The sequence below is a fragment of the Phoca vitulina genome, unplaced genomic scaffold (genome assembly GCF_004348235.1).
Source record: "Phoca vitulina isolate PV1807 unplaced genomic scaffold, GSC_HSeal_1.0 scaffold1, whole genome shotgun sequence".
NCBI lineage: Eukaryota > Metazoa > Chordata > Mammalia > Carnivora > Phocidae > Phoca > Phoca vitulina.
This window is the reverse complement of record NW_022589704.1, coordinates 54835807-54851063: the sequence shown is the minus strand read 5'-3', so window position 1 is coordinate 54851063 and position 15257 is coordinate 54835807. Positions and strand designations below refer to the sequence as shown.

At 36.5% G+C, this 15257-nt stretch overlaps 1 protein-coding gene across 2 annotated transcripts in view; it reads left to right on the top strand.

The window, feature by feature from the left end:
• Positions 1-15257, top strand: part of AGPS (alkylglycerone phosphate synthase) — a 186707-nt gene that overhangs the window by 59718 nt on the left and 111732 nt on the right. For both annotated transcript variants that reach the window (XM_032407452.1, XM_032407443.1), the window contains exon 2: positions 9867-9956. In XM_032407452.1, the coding sequence (XP_032263343.1) occupies positions 9877-9956 (80 nt within the window). In that variant the 5' untranslated portion in view covers positions 9867-9876. The remainder of the gene's footprint in view (positions 1-9866; positions 9957-15257) is intronic.

Genomic DNA, 15257 nt, shown 5'->3' with positions numbered 1-15257 from the left:
GTGACTCTGGACAAGCTACTGACTCTTTCTAAACCTTTCTTATGTTTTATTTTTTTATTTTTTGGAGATTTTATTTACTTGAGAGAGTGCACAAGCAAGAGAAAGAGCATGAGCAGGGAGGAAGGGCAGAGGGAGAGGGAGAAGCAGACTCCCTGCTGAGCAGGGAGCCCGATGCAGGGCTTGATCCCAGGACCCCAGGATCATGACCTGAGCCGAAGGCAGACACTTAACTGACTGAACCACCCAGGTGCCCCCTTTCTTATGTTTTAAATAGGAATAGTAAAATCTTTATCATTAATCTCACATACATTAATATGAAAAAGAAATGAGGTAATGATTATATAACCCATAGCTTTACAGTATTATGCACTATTACTACTATTGCAGTATACTGTATAGAAAGAGTAAGAAGAATCTGGTGCTGAAATAATGTTTGAAGATGAAAGCATAGGCAGTGGCAACCGTGGCGTTTTAATATCAAGAACAGATTTCTAATGAATACCACCTTATGTGTTAGGAAGAAAAGGAAGAACCCAAAGAGGAAAGAGAATTAGCAATTTCTTGTACTGCATGGTGTGCTGATTGTCAGTATGATGCACACAGTGGTCACCATTGTGCTTCTTGTCGTTTGCAACTCTTCTTTGTGGCTCTTAGGAGTTGTGGCCCACTACTGCCTCTACTTGGTGTGTGGCCTTGGTGAACACATAAACTGGAACTTTGAAATTTGAAATTGCTAAAGGCAAGTTATTTGATAAACCATTGCCTTAATTTTTATAACCCTTTTAACATGTATAAACTAGGAAAATTTCCATTAATAAACAGGTTGACTTTCCTGAAATTTGGGTCAGAAAGTATTATCTCTGTATAGCTTTCATTCCCCCTTACAGGGTAATCCTTTGTAAAATTGGGGTATAGACCTGTCTGCCTCCTCGGTCACATAACCGAATCTCCATTTCCTGTTACTGCCTTTCCCCTGTCTTTCACTTGGTGAGTGCCCTCACTTTGCCCTCTTGCTGCCCTCTTGTTTTTTTTTTTTTTTTTTTTTAAAGATTTTATTTATTTATTTGAGAGAGAGAGAATGAGAGACAGAGAGCATGAGAGGGAGGAGGGTCAGAGGGAGAAGCAGACTCCCTGCCGAGCAGGGAGCCCGATGCGGGACTCGATCCCGGGACTCCAGGATCATGACCTGAGCCGAAGGCAGTCGCTTAACCAACTGAGCCACCCAGGCGTCCCATGCCCTCTTGTTTTGTTGCAGAATTCTCCTCAGGTCTGTCCTCTCCTGTAGTGCAGTGAATTTAAAGTTGTTCCCTTCTCCCCCACTGGTCACACTCCCTTCTGATTTTGATAGAGTTTGGGTAAGAGTTAACTTGATAAACCATTTACATTAAGGCTTTGTATTCCTTTGTGGTTATTCAACAGTTGAGGCTTCTGCTCTCAACTTTTCCTCATTCCTTAAGGCAGTGCTTACACAATTATGGTCTATGGATGGCTAGCATCAGAATTTTCTGGCAGTGTTTGTTTAAAATGTTTATATTCTGAGACCCCACTTTCAGAGATTCTAATTATTGGCTAGGTCTAGAGTGACATCCAGAATTCTGCTTTTAAAATGAGTACCCAGTGATTTTTATACCCCAGGATGTTTGGGAACCTCTATTGTGATTGTGATTGGGTCATGATTGTAATATTTCTTTTTTTCTCCCTCCAAACTTTGTGGGGTTCATTTTTTTTCTGTGGGTTTGCCAGAAGCAAAGGTAACAATTCCAGCTACCTGTCTTTTAAAGTAGAAGGGGCTGCTGCTTACTATTTTAATAAATAGAAAAACCCCACTTGTTACAAGCAAGAATACTATGGATATCAAGCAGGTATGGATTTTAGTCTTGGCTTTTTTAGGGTCTTGTCAAGATTATTGGGTTGTACCCTGGAAGACAGCTGAGAAAGGGAACTCAAAGGCTTGGTTTCTGTTATAAAATGGCATACGGACTTTGGAGACATTCATATTTTCTTTGTTGTTTGCAGAAATGTAAGACTGTACCAGAAACGTTTTTGGTCACTTACAGATTGGTCAGTATAATAAGCTTGCGTTATTTTTCTTATTTCAATTACTAGCAAGCAGAGAGGGAGCAATTAAAGTGAATTAGCATTTTCCCAGCTGGTGGTAGACAAAGTCTGGAATTCGCTGCCTAAATTGCCATATTGGTTAGATTACAAGTGGACAGTGGAGGGAATAAAACATGAAATTTAAAGTATAGATTAGGGAGCTCACATGGTCAAGGGAAGGGTATATCCTTTCTCTTTGTCTTTTGCCAAGACAACTCCCAGATACTGATTAGGACTGTTTCCTCACTACATAGACCCAGATATGAAGGTAAAGGACAGGATAGTTGTGTCTTTCCAGGCCTTTGGAATGGCAGATACCAGGCTTGTGTGAGTACATGCTTATATAACATGCCTGCCCTAGCACAAAATATTTGTAATATATACTGCTACTCGTATGAATGACTAATGGTCTGTATTTCTATTTTCAAAGAGATTATTCAAACAATAATGACTTTCCAGTTGGTAGAATTTGGTGTGTGTAAGAAAAGTTTGGCGGGTAAGGGAAGACATCCTAGGAACCTGCAGGGAGTAGTTAGTACCAGATTATTCTGCCAAGGGGTAAAGCTGGCCTTGCCTTATTTTCCCCAGTCTCCCCTTCTTTCACTGCTTCTTTGTGCCTCTGTCTATAAGATTTTTTCCCCCATAGCTATCTATTCTTTTTCTTTCATTCATTGATTCATAGCAAGTATAATAGGATTTCGACTTTGGGGACACAATTTTTGACCCTTGAATTCAGGTTTTAAAAAGTTTCTTCAGTGAAGTGCCAGTTTCTTGTAACCTAAAAAGTTGAATCTAGGAAATTAAATATATATTTGACTTGCTGACTATTTGAAGCTGATTCATTATGAATGGATTTCTATTATTTAAAAAAAATTTGTGGGGATTGCTAAGAAATCCAACAGTGGGTTTTATAACAAACCATCATGGAATATCTATGTATATGTGAAAGAAAGAATTGTTTTTTTGGAACAGAGAGAAACTGCACTGAGATTCAAGGGCTGAGCAGCATATTTGCTTCAGGTGCAGAGTTGTGGTAATCATAATTTTTTAATTCATTGCATTTGCATAATATAATATTAATAAAACGCTAATAAAATGGCATAATACTATTTAGTCAAATTAAAAATACACCCAGAAAGTAACATATTTTACTTTAAACACATGCACATATGTTCAAGAACATTAATGAATGTCCATGGAAGGGGCCAGATAGGATTAGGAATCAGAGATGGAGGAAAATAAAAATAAAAAATAAGAGAGGCCTCACATTTGTTCATAGACAAATGCCATGAACTAAAAAAAAAAAAAAATAGTATTATGCTACAAATCTTACTGTTTTCTCCTTTTATGTTCGCCACTGTTTAAAAAATCTTTTCATGTTTCTGTATATATATCTGTCTTCCTCACTGCTTTTGGTTGCTGCATATTATTTCACCGAATTTGCTTAACACTTATCCATTCCTCTAGTGATGCCTCTAGCTACTCTTACGAATAATGCTCCAGGGAATAGTCCCTTATGGAACTGTGTGTGAATTCCTCCTGAATATATGCCGGGGAGTTGTATAGCTGGGTCATAGAAATGGCATTACCTATGAAAACTTAGCACATAATTGCTCTGTGGAGTAGTTTACCAGTAATGCATTTGGATTCCTCTTCTCCATGTTCTTGCTAACAACTTTCTCTGTCATAAATCTTATATTTAATCCATTTTACATTATCACACTGGAAGAAATTAGAAAGTTGATTAATAATTTATTACATGGAAGGGCCAAATTTTTATTATGGCAACTAGGGATTTAAAACTTATAATGGGGATTTTGAGGGAAGATTGAAATTCGTGTTGAAGTTTAAAGTGTTGCATGATCCTGTACAGGTTTTGCAAGGAGAAGGTACACAGTTTAGAGGGCAGGGATATTATCTTATTGAATTGTCCAGCAACCTGATCTTGTCAGGGCCCTGGAGTCCATCATATTTAGGTAGTCTAAATTGTGTAAACTATTCTCATTAGTGACCAAAGTTAATTAGAATGTCAGTGGACTAATTCATGGTGAAAAAACACAATTATCAAACCTCCTGGTCATTTCAATTGGCTACTTTTTCTTGGGGGAAAATAAAGTGTAATTAGAAGAGTTCTTGGTAAGTTTTATATCCGGGCAAGAGGAAGTATTCTGTGATTCAGATGTTTGATGATATCAAGCCATCAAAGGCCGATGACATCTATCTATTCTAAGTCAAGTGTTTTAACAGTCTTGGCACCCTGATATTTGTAGCAGTGTTAAGTGATGATAATTTATCCATGTCTTTTATTTGTTTCTTTATTTAAGTAGGCTCCAGGCCCAGTGAGGAGCCTAGGGTGGAGCCCAATGTGGGGCTTGAACTCACCCTGAGATCAAGACCTGAGCTGAGATCTAGAGTCAGAAGCTTAACCAACTGAACCACTGAGTTGCCTCCATATCTTTTTTAAAAAAATTTTTTCTATTCTTTTTTTGTAAAGGGGCTTTCTCTTATAGTATACATAAATTATTGTACTTATAATTAAGCTGCTTAGGTTAACAAAAGGAAATTAGTTGCACTGTTAGGTTGAGGAAGTAAGCATTGTAAATAGTTTCATACAGTTTTTCTATTGAGTTTTTAGAAGTAATTTTGTAGGGACGCCTGGGTGGCTCAGTCGGTTAAGCGTCTGCGTTTGGCGCAGGTCATGATCCCACAGTCCTGGGATTGAGTCCCATGTTGGGCTCCTTGCTCAGCGGGGAGTCTGCTTCTCCCTCTGCCTGCCACTCCACCTGCTTGTGCTCGCGCCTGCACTCTCTCTCTCTCTGACAGAATAAATAAAATCTTTAAAAAAAAATAATTTTGTAGGACCTGTAGACTAGATATGATATTAAATTTATTTTAAAATGTATACATTTTAAATTAAGTTTAGAATTAGTATTCTATAGTTTTCTCCCCTCATTAGCCCCTTATATTTCTCATGGTAACTCAGCTTCAATTTTTTTTTTAATAAAAGAAGTTAGTAGGATTATTATTTCAATTATAGGAATTTTTTTGTAGCAGATCTTTTTAGGGATATATTTGTTTATTGATAAAATCTTGGTATCTTTCTCAACACTTTTTTACTTCACTTTCATGATTTCCTTTAGGTTTTCTGGGTCTTGAGGTAATTAAGCACACAACCTGATAATAAGGATTTTTTATTTATATATATTGTACTACGTATGGGATTAATTTGAATTTATCTGATACCGAGCCTGGTTAGTTAGAATCCAGCATTGAACTTGGTTTTGGCTCACATCATGATCTCAGGGTTGTGAGATCAAGCCCTGCAGTAGACTCCATGCTGGGTGGGGAGTCTGCTGGAGATTCTCTCAACCCCCTGCCCTCTGCCCCTCCCCCCACATGTGTACTTGAGCTCTCTCTCTCAAATAAATAAATCTTAAAAAAAAAAATCTAGCATTGAGGCTTAAGTTTCATACTTCAGTTTTTATTTTCTAAAATCTCTGAGATCATAGTATCTTTTTCTTATTGTTTAAACTGGAAAAGATAGATAAAAATTTGGTTTTCATCTGAACTAAGTAGTGAAGTATCTTTTATTAGAATTTTGATTATTGGAATTATATTGGAAAAGAATTTTTGTTATCACTTAGTTGAATTTTTTATTGCTAAGCCAAAATAAAATTAGGTTAAAGCATATTTTCCTTTTCCATATTTTCTAATGAAAAAATATGATTGAAATAGTAATGGTAGAAACTATGCGTTTATATCAGGATGCTTGCAATTTATTACCATTTTTAGAGGAGTAGTAGTCTATGTCTATGCAGAGACTTAAAAGTGAGTATCTCCCATTTTTAAGAAAGGGTCTCTGGGTTTCATAATAATAATGTTAGATCTAAATATTTCAGTTAAAGATTGTGCAAACAACAGCTCGGGGAAAAATGCAGAGGACTGAATATGTATATCATGGGGGAATACTGCCACCTTGTGTATACATGATGCTATGTTATGTCTCCGTTTTCTTTTGTTACGCCAGCTAATACAAAGTGCTTCTTTACCATTTGATACTATGGTTAGATAAGTAAATGTGTAAAACATTTGTTTTATTTTTTTCACTTTTCATGTAGCAAAATCAATCCAGTTTTATTTTTTCTTGGCAGGAGGAGGGGTCTTGTATTTTGAAGACATTAAATTTGGTGTAGTTAGCTCTAAGAATTGGAAAGTCTGAGGGATCAGTCTGGTTAATTGATCTCTGGGGTTAGTAGAAAATTGAATCATTTTATTTGAATCTTATGGAATGTTGATGATTCTTTGATCATTCTTCATTTTAGTGCTTGCCATGCTTTGGGATAATTATTCTGAATGCCGGAATTCATTATACTGTAGATAAAGAAAGTAAGGGCATTGGGCTTACTGACACAACCATAGTCCTTGATTTTTAAATGTCAAGTGCAGAAGAAGGACTATAATAATAAATGGAATAATGCTTTGAAAAATATTGCTGTGATGAAAGAAGGGTTCTTTTAAATCATTTTGATTACTTGAGGGCATGACTTAGTGGGTTTTGGATATTACCTCTCCCAAGACTGGGGGTTCACTTTCTTTTTTTTTTTTTTTAAAGATTTTATTTATTTATTTGACAGAGAGAGAGAGACACAGTGAGAGAGGAAACACAAGCAGGGGGAGTGGGGAAGGGAGAAGCAGGCTTCCCGCGGAGCGGAGAGCCCGATGCGGGGCTCGATCCCAGGACCCCGGGACCACGACCTGAGCCGAAGGCAGACGCTTAACGACTGAGCCACCCAGGCGCCCCTGGGGGTTCACTTTCTGATGCTCACAACTAGCTTAGCTGTGTAATCATGAGTGCTTCTCTGGGCATAAGTTTCTTCATCTGAAAAATGAGCAGTTGAACTGGGTGATTTCTAAGGATCTTTTTAGCTTTAGAATTCTATGACTGTAAAGTTTTATTATTAACTTTTAAAATGTTAATGCTATAATGCCCTTCAGGTTACTCATTATATTCTTCTGTATAAGAAGTTATTTTGAAAGTTTAATCACATAGTTGTGTTTAACTGTCAGGAAATATATTAGTAATTTGAGGGTTATACCTTTGTACAAAGTTTAATACCAGAAACCTAGGAAATTTGCCTACTTTTTATATAATATGTGGGGTACTTGAAGATATCAGAAGATTGATTTTGGGGTAACCTAGATTTTAAATATATACTATTTTCAGCAACATAATACTGTTGGCGGGGCACAAATGGATTACAAATGTCTACATTTCAACTTCTGGGAAGGCTCCATAAGTTGGTATAAATATGGTAATGGTATATAAACAGTAATGGTTTAAATATCATAGGCAGAATTTTCTAGTTGAGATGAAAAGAGAGAAAAAGTACCTTTAGCCTATAGTTGAAAACTTGGGAATTCTTTAGACTGTTACCCAACTGAAAATTTAAGGCTAGTGATTCTTCAGAATGTAAATTTCTTCATTTTTGAGTGCACAGCAGCAGATATTTCCCGCTTCCCTTGATTTATTTTTCTTGTGCAGTGCTAAGAGTGAACACATGTAATCAGGTTTCACTTTTTACTTTGAGGCCATATGGGAATAATTTTTTTTTTAATTCTAAACATATTAAGGAAAATGATTCTCATTGTTAAGCTATGTAAACATGCCAAATTCAACATCTGTACTGAAATAATTTCCCAGTGCCTAGTGATTGTAATACCAAAGCAAAATGACTATGTTGGTATTTTTGCATTTATTTTGTGTGACACCAAACTTTGTTTTATAGAGTACAGACTTCATGACAAATGTTTAAATCCACTAATAAAATGCATTTCACAAATAATTTATGCCATATTATAAAACATTAAGTAAAATGTTAATTAAAATGTACATATCATCCTCATGTAAATTATGGAAATACAAAATATTAAGTAAATTATACTTCATAAAAGTGAAGAGAATTAATTATGAAAAAAGTGAAGCAGATGATAAGTTAATTGGTTTTTAGAAAATGTAATCTTAAGAAAATGGGAAGTCAGTGGTGGCATTAGCCATGAGGTTTTTCTGTAGAGATTTTTCCAAAAGCTCTCTTCCAGAATCTCCCTCTACAATGAGGTAGGAATGTGAAATCAGAAGAAAACATTGGGTGATAGTTCATAACAGGCTCATTTACAAATCCAATCTCTGGATTGATACTCTTGAGATATTTTTGAACAGTTTGTTTTTGTTTAGGGACTAGAGTTTTTATTGATAGCAAACTAGTTTTAAAGAGAGCATGCCTAGTTTCTTTTTCTCAGTTTTATGTATAGGTAATGACCAGTTAACAACCTATACTTGGTTCAGTTGTGCTGTGTTAGTGTTCTACTTGTTTGAAAAGTCTTTGATTTGGATGAAGAATTATGATTGTAATAAAAAATTTGCTTGTCAGTTGACATATTGTTCTTCCTTGGGAATTATGGAGAATTAGAATGCTTTCTAATGAGTGCATCTTTGTTTATTTTGACATTTTTAAAAATTGAGATATACTTGACATGTAATTAATTTTAGGTGTACAATATAATGATTCAAGATTTGTATATATTGTGAAAAGATCACCACAGTAAGTCTAGTTTAGTTAACATCCATCACCACAAATATTTACAGATTTTTTTCTTGTGATATATTTTGAAATTTTTATGCAGCAAATGAGTTTCTGTATAGAGAAGAAGTTTTCCTCAAGTATTTTCATCATAGATTGCATAATTGAATTTGCAATAAAATTTGTTGCCCAGATATACTAGGGGACCATGCTAAAACATGTAATAAATGTTGGTAGAATACTTCAGTGTGGTTGCTTATTGTGTTCTGCACAGGCCTAGACCTACCTATTCTTATGTAATATTCAAAATTAAAGAGTCTTTTTTTTTTAAGATTTTATTTACTTATTTGTCAGAGAGAGCAAGACAGAGAGAGAGCACAAGCTGGGGGAGCTGCAGTCAGAGGGAGAAGCAGGCCCCCTGCTGAGCAGGGAGCCTGATGTGGGATTCAGTCCCAGGACCCTGGGATCATGACCTGAGCTGAAGGCAGATGTTTAACCTACTGAGCCACCCAGGCATCCCATTGAGTCCCTGATTCTAATGAAAGTGATTTCTAAGACAATGAAATATTAGCATTTTAGAAATTCAAAATACCATATTGTTTTGGAATACTAAAAACTAGTGTAGTCATTAACTGTTATGTTAATATGTAGGTCAAGATAGAAATTGGTAGTTACATGGAAGTTGGAGGATTTAGAATGTTTGTAAACCCAGCTCTCAGATTTTTTATCTATTTTATTAAGTGTCTGCTACTAGGAGTGTCATTACTAGAGAACTTACTCTGTAAATTGGTCTTTTTCATCATAGCAGATAAATAATTGTGATTTTTCTAATATATGCAAAAATTTGCATCTTACTCAAATTTTATTTTAATTGCAAAATTTTTTAGGCCATCCTATAATGTAAACTAGTAACATATACAAATTGATGCATACTCTATATTTTTCTCTCGTTCCTTTTTTTTCTTTGAATGCATTAAATTTAGTTGTTGCCCTTTGTGAAGCAGGTGCTGCTCATCAGAGTGATTCTGTATTTAAAAAGATTAATACATAGACATTTTAATATATTATTTAAACTAATGTAATATTAATGGGATAAGGTCTTTTAAATGCTTGTAAAAGTTAATATCAATGATATACTCTTCAGTTATGAGATTTTAGCATAGGTCTAACATATTTTTTTATTATTACTAGGCAAGAAGTTATGAAATGGAATGGATGGGGATATAATGATTCCAAGTTCTTCTTCAATAAGAAAGGCCAAGTTGAGTTGACTGGGAAAAGGTAACTGGTTGGTTTATTCTTTTGTTCCTTTTTCCCCCACTTTCTTTCTATAAAAAATTTTAAACATAAATAACATTATTATGTTAAATAATAGACATACATAAAAATAGAGAGGGTAATATAATGACTCCTCCCTTGATTTAAAGTTATCAACATTTTGACATAATTGCTCCTTCTTTTGTCTGGTATTTTAAATTCTGGCATTGTCATGTCACTTCTAAACTTACATTTACATATGTCTCCTTTAAAAATATAAGGACCTAATATTAGCTAATCATAATAATACTATTATCATACTCCTCAAAGTAAGAGAAATTTTATATCTGATTATCCAGTCCACATTTCCCCTGATATCTAAAAAATGCCATTTTATAGGTAGTTTGTTTGAATCAGGATCCAAAAAGGCCTATAGTCATCCCACTACCTAGTCTCCATGCCATTGACTTGTTCAAAGTAGCTCCATTTTTAGGACTGGGAATTTACTTTTGGGTGTGGGTTATTATGGAAAGTGAGCAATTTTAGGTCTTTGTGAATATAAATAGTATTTTAATTTTTAAAAAGATTTTATTTATTTATTTGACAGAGAAAGAGAGAGCCAGAGAGCACAAGCAGGGGGGTTGGGTGGGTGGTAGAGTGAGAGGGAGAAGCAGGCTCCCTGCTGAGCAGGGAGCCCAGGGCTTGATCCCAGGCCCCTGCGATCATGACTTGGGCCTAAGGCAGACCCTTAACTGATTGAGCCACCCAGGCGCCCCATGAATGGTATTTTTAAAATTAGTTTTCTGAGATACATTAGGGAAGAAGTGATGAAGAAAGAACAATCATTTGTGTGGTAACTTTCAAATTTCTGAAATATTTTTGGTAACGTGTGGATAAGAATTCTAAAGAATATTTGTATTGTTACTATTCCAGATGCAGACAGAATTGTAAAGTAAGTTCTTAGTTGATTTTAAGAACTGACCCTACTGGGGTGCCTGGGTGGCTCAGTTGTTAAGCGTCTGCCTTCGGCTCAGGTCATGATCCCAGGGTCCTGGGATCGAGCCCCGTATTGGGCTCCCTGCTCGACGGGAGGCCTGCTTCTCCCTCTCCCTCTCCCCCTGCTTGTGTTGTCTCTCTCTCTGTCAAATAAATAAATAAAATCTTAAAAAAAAAGTACGGACCCTACCAAAGTTGGTGTTTTGGGTGGTTTGTGTATTGAATTTTTTTTTTTTTTTTTAAGATTTTATTTATTTATTTGACAGAGAGAGAGAGCGAGAGAGGGAACACAAGCAGGGGGAGTGGGAGAGGGAGAAGCAGGCTTCCCGCGGAGCAGGGAGCCCGATGCGGGGCTCGATCTCAGGACCCTGGGATCATGACCTGAGCCGAAGGCAGACGCTTAACGACTGAGCCACCCAGGCGCCCCTGTGTATTGAATTTTGATACAACTTTTGAAAGGACAGTGAGTACAAACACATAAGATTTGAATGCTGGGTCTATAAATTAAAAATTGAGAGTAGGTAAAAAATTGGATCAGATATATTGGGGCGCCTGAGTGGCTCAGTCATTAAGCGTCTGCCTTCGGCTCAGGTCATGATCCCAGGGTCCTGGGATCGAGCCCTGCGTCGGGCTCCCTGCTCCGCGGGAGGCCTGCTGCTCCCTCTCCCACTCCCCCTGCTTGTGTTCCCTCTCTCGTTGTCTCTCTGTCAAATAAATAAATAAAATCTTAAAAAAAAAAAAGAAAAATTGGATCAGATATATTTCGAATCTGTTCCAGTATTGTGCTTTGACTTAATATCTATTGGGCATTAATATGCTTAGGTTAATATTTTTGGTATGTGATTATATTGAAATATCAGCGAGAAAAGTTTTATTCCTTTGGAGAAATTCTCTTTGCAACATAATCATTCCAGTTTTCTGATTTAAACATACTTTGTACCTGAAACAAAACCTCAGGAGTAGTAATTAGAAACTAATTTTAATAAAGGTATGAAATGTACATTTGACACTTGCTTTTTAATAGGAAAAACAAATATCTGTATTCTTATTACCATTTTTAAGTGTGACTGGGCAGCATGTTGGTGGAGGCTTAGTTGAGAAATTGTGTAATTCAGGTAGAAGGGATTTCTGGTTAAAATTAAATTTACCAGTGTTCTAAATGTTGAGTGTTTTGTGTTTTAAATGGAATAATGTCTAATATGGTAGAAACTTACGTATGTAAAAACTGGCTTTGCAAACTCTCCTGGGGGAAAAAAGTAAATCTTCTGAACTTAGAAAATCAACTTCCTCTCCTCTCAGACGCTCTTCATTTCTTTCTCTCTTCGGACCTTGAAAGTATGGCATCTTTATTTTATGGGAGGGGGGCAAATTGTCACTTGTGCACAGTGCCACTGAAAGTATTAGACACCTACTGACTTGTGTAGAGCACTGTCGGCTATTTAGTAGTTTGTGTTGGAAGTCTATGTGTGCGAAATGAATGATCTGTCACAGAAAATATCACAAGTAATTATATTTTACTCGTGCCATGGGTTCGGAATCTGGTTCCTATTTGAGGTGTTCTGGCACTTGATTTGTCATTTTTCACAGAGGATCAGGCTGTAGAGTTCTGACACATGTACCACACTCATGATATACTCATGAAAAACATTAGAACCCCGGTATATTCATTTATGTTTAGATTATTCCTTTTTCCGTGGATAGAGCACTTGTTAATGCCCTTCATGATATTAAGATATATAGAATATAAAATATAAAATATATTGTTCGGAGAGCATAGGTTCAGAGTAAAGGGGATTCAGTGGTCTTAAGAGAGACTTTTATCTAGGTTGTAATAGAACCAAAGAATGTATTTGTTTGGCTTCTGACTTTGGAAGATTGCTGCTGCTGCCACTCTAACCAGAATTAGTTCCTTAAAGCCTTCATTTCTTTGCATTAACCCCTGAATCAGGTCCAGTGGGAGAAAAGGGAAGAGCATGGGGTGCATCTGACTGGCAGAGCCTACAAGGGAGACCTGTAAAGCGATGTTGGGCACGTTTGCTTTAGTGGAAGGTAGCCTTGGCTTCTCACTAAGACTCATCTAGAGGGCAATTCTCCAAATACAGAAATGGAACTTAAATGCTCTAGGATTAAATATATACTACATAAACTATTTAATAACTAAAACCAATAATTAAGGGGGCGCCTGGGTGGCTCAGTCGTTAGGCGTCTGCCTTCGGCTCAGGTCATGATCTCAGGGTCCTGGGATCGAGTCCCACATCGGGCTCCCTGCTCGGCAGGAAGCCTGCTTCTCCCTCTCCCGCTCCCCCTGCTTGTGTTCCTGCTCTCGCTCGCTCTCTCTCTGTCAAATAAATAAATAAAATCTTAAAAAAAAAAAAAAAAAATAAAACCAATAATTAAGTAATATTCAGTTCCCATTTTAGTGCTTCCAGAAGTACCATTACCTTGTTATAGACAGGATAATAAACTGGATTGAATTGGATCATAGCTTTCTGTAAATTTAGTCTAGCCTCCTAGGGATAATGGTTGAATTAGTAGGTTTCTCTGGTTTTTATCAGAAAACATTTAAACATTCTTTAAGATAATAATACCTATTATTTAATTGAGTGCCTACTGAATTATCTTAAAATAACCCAGGATGGGTAGTGGTATTTTCTTAAAAAGAATTAAGAGATTGAGGGTGAGAGAGGTTAAATAGCTTATTTGAAGTCACTTGCTCAGCAGGAAATTGGGATTAAAACCCAAGTGTTTTTAAGCTTTGTTCTTGTGCTGTTTCTATTGTACTGTTCTTCTGCAGATAACCATATTCATCTATTGTATTGATCTGTTTTCTCTCCAGACTCTGAGAGCACTTTATAGTAGCCTTCTACCTGCTATACACTAGCATGGTAGAAAAATTGTAAAAAATTACCCTGTGACAGAAATTCCTGTTTTTCCAGTGAAAGGCGCAGTGCGAAAGCAAAAGAAGGTTGTGATATTCTTTTTTTTAAATTTTTTTTAAAGATTTTATTTATTCATTTGAGACACAGAGATAGAGAGATAGCGTGAGCGGGGGGAGAGGCAGAGGGAGAGGGAGAAGCAGGCCCCCCGCTGAGCCAGGAGCCCGATGTGGGGCTCGATCCCAGGACCCTGGGACCACGACCTGAGCTGAAGGCAGACACCCAACCATCTGAGCCACCCAGGCGCCCCTAGGTTGTGATATTCTTAAAAGAGAAAATGAAATTTATGACTAGAAAGGATGAGTTACAAGAATACACTGATTAGGCTGAACAGTACTAATTCACCCCCCCATTTTTTTTAAAGATTTTATTTATTTATTTATAAGACAGAGAGAGAGACAATGAGAGAGGGAATATGAGCAGGGGGAGAGGGAGAAGCAGGCCTCCCGTCGAGCAGGGAGCCCAATACGGGGCTCGATCCCAGGACTCTGGGATCATGACCTGAGCCGAAGGCAGATGCTTAACAACTGAGCCACCCAGGCGCCCCATTAATTCACCCTTTTGTATTAATAATATTAGACTGTGAGGACAGTTTTTGAAATTCTTTGTAAAGACTTTTTATTCTGGCATTGTAGTGGACTGAACAAATTACATATCTTTTGTTCTCTATAACTGCATAGAAAACATGAGTAAGATATCCTAAGAAAGATATAAAACAGAGCTGGGAAGAAAGGGGAGTTCTTAGGTGCCAGCAACCAAGGGTGAGTTTCAATGAAAATTTATAGGGGTTCCCTTATTTCTGATCCAAAGACATTGAAAAGGTAAGAAATTTTTATAAGCAAATGTGTTTGATTGTGTATATTTTTGGGAGGGTAACATTGACATTTCAAACCCAGCCACTAAATTAGTATATGTGCTGCCGAAGCAAGCACTCCAGCCATTAAATTAGAAGCAATTATTATAAACTGTTAGAGATCTTTGGGAAAAATCTGAAGCTTTTTCCTGAACACAGTCTTCTGAACATATTTACAGTTTGTCAGGTTATAAATCCTTAGGTTTATTATCTTGCCATTCTTACTCCTTCTAGATAATAGATGAATTGAGTCCTCCTGGGTTTAAACAGCAAAAGGCAATACTTCAGAGCTAATGCTACACATTTCTACAAACTAAAATTTTAGAAAAGTGTCATTATTCATTGACTTTAAAGGTATTAAACATTAATTGGTGCTTACAAAGCACAAGTTAGTGTTTAAATGGAGAGAATTTGTTTTGGTTTGTTGTATTTTATATTTTCAGTGGCAAATTTTTCATTAAAGTTTTATCTGATTATAAAAAGATTTTTAAATTGCTTAGCAATTATTATGGAACTCACTCTGAGGATAGATTGTTGTAT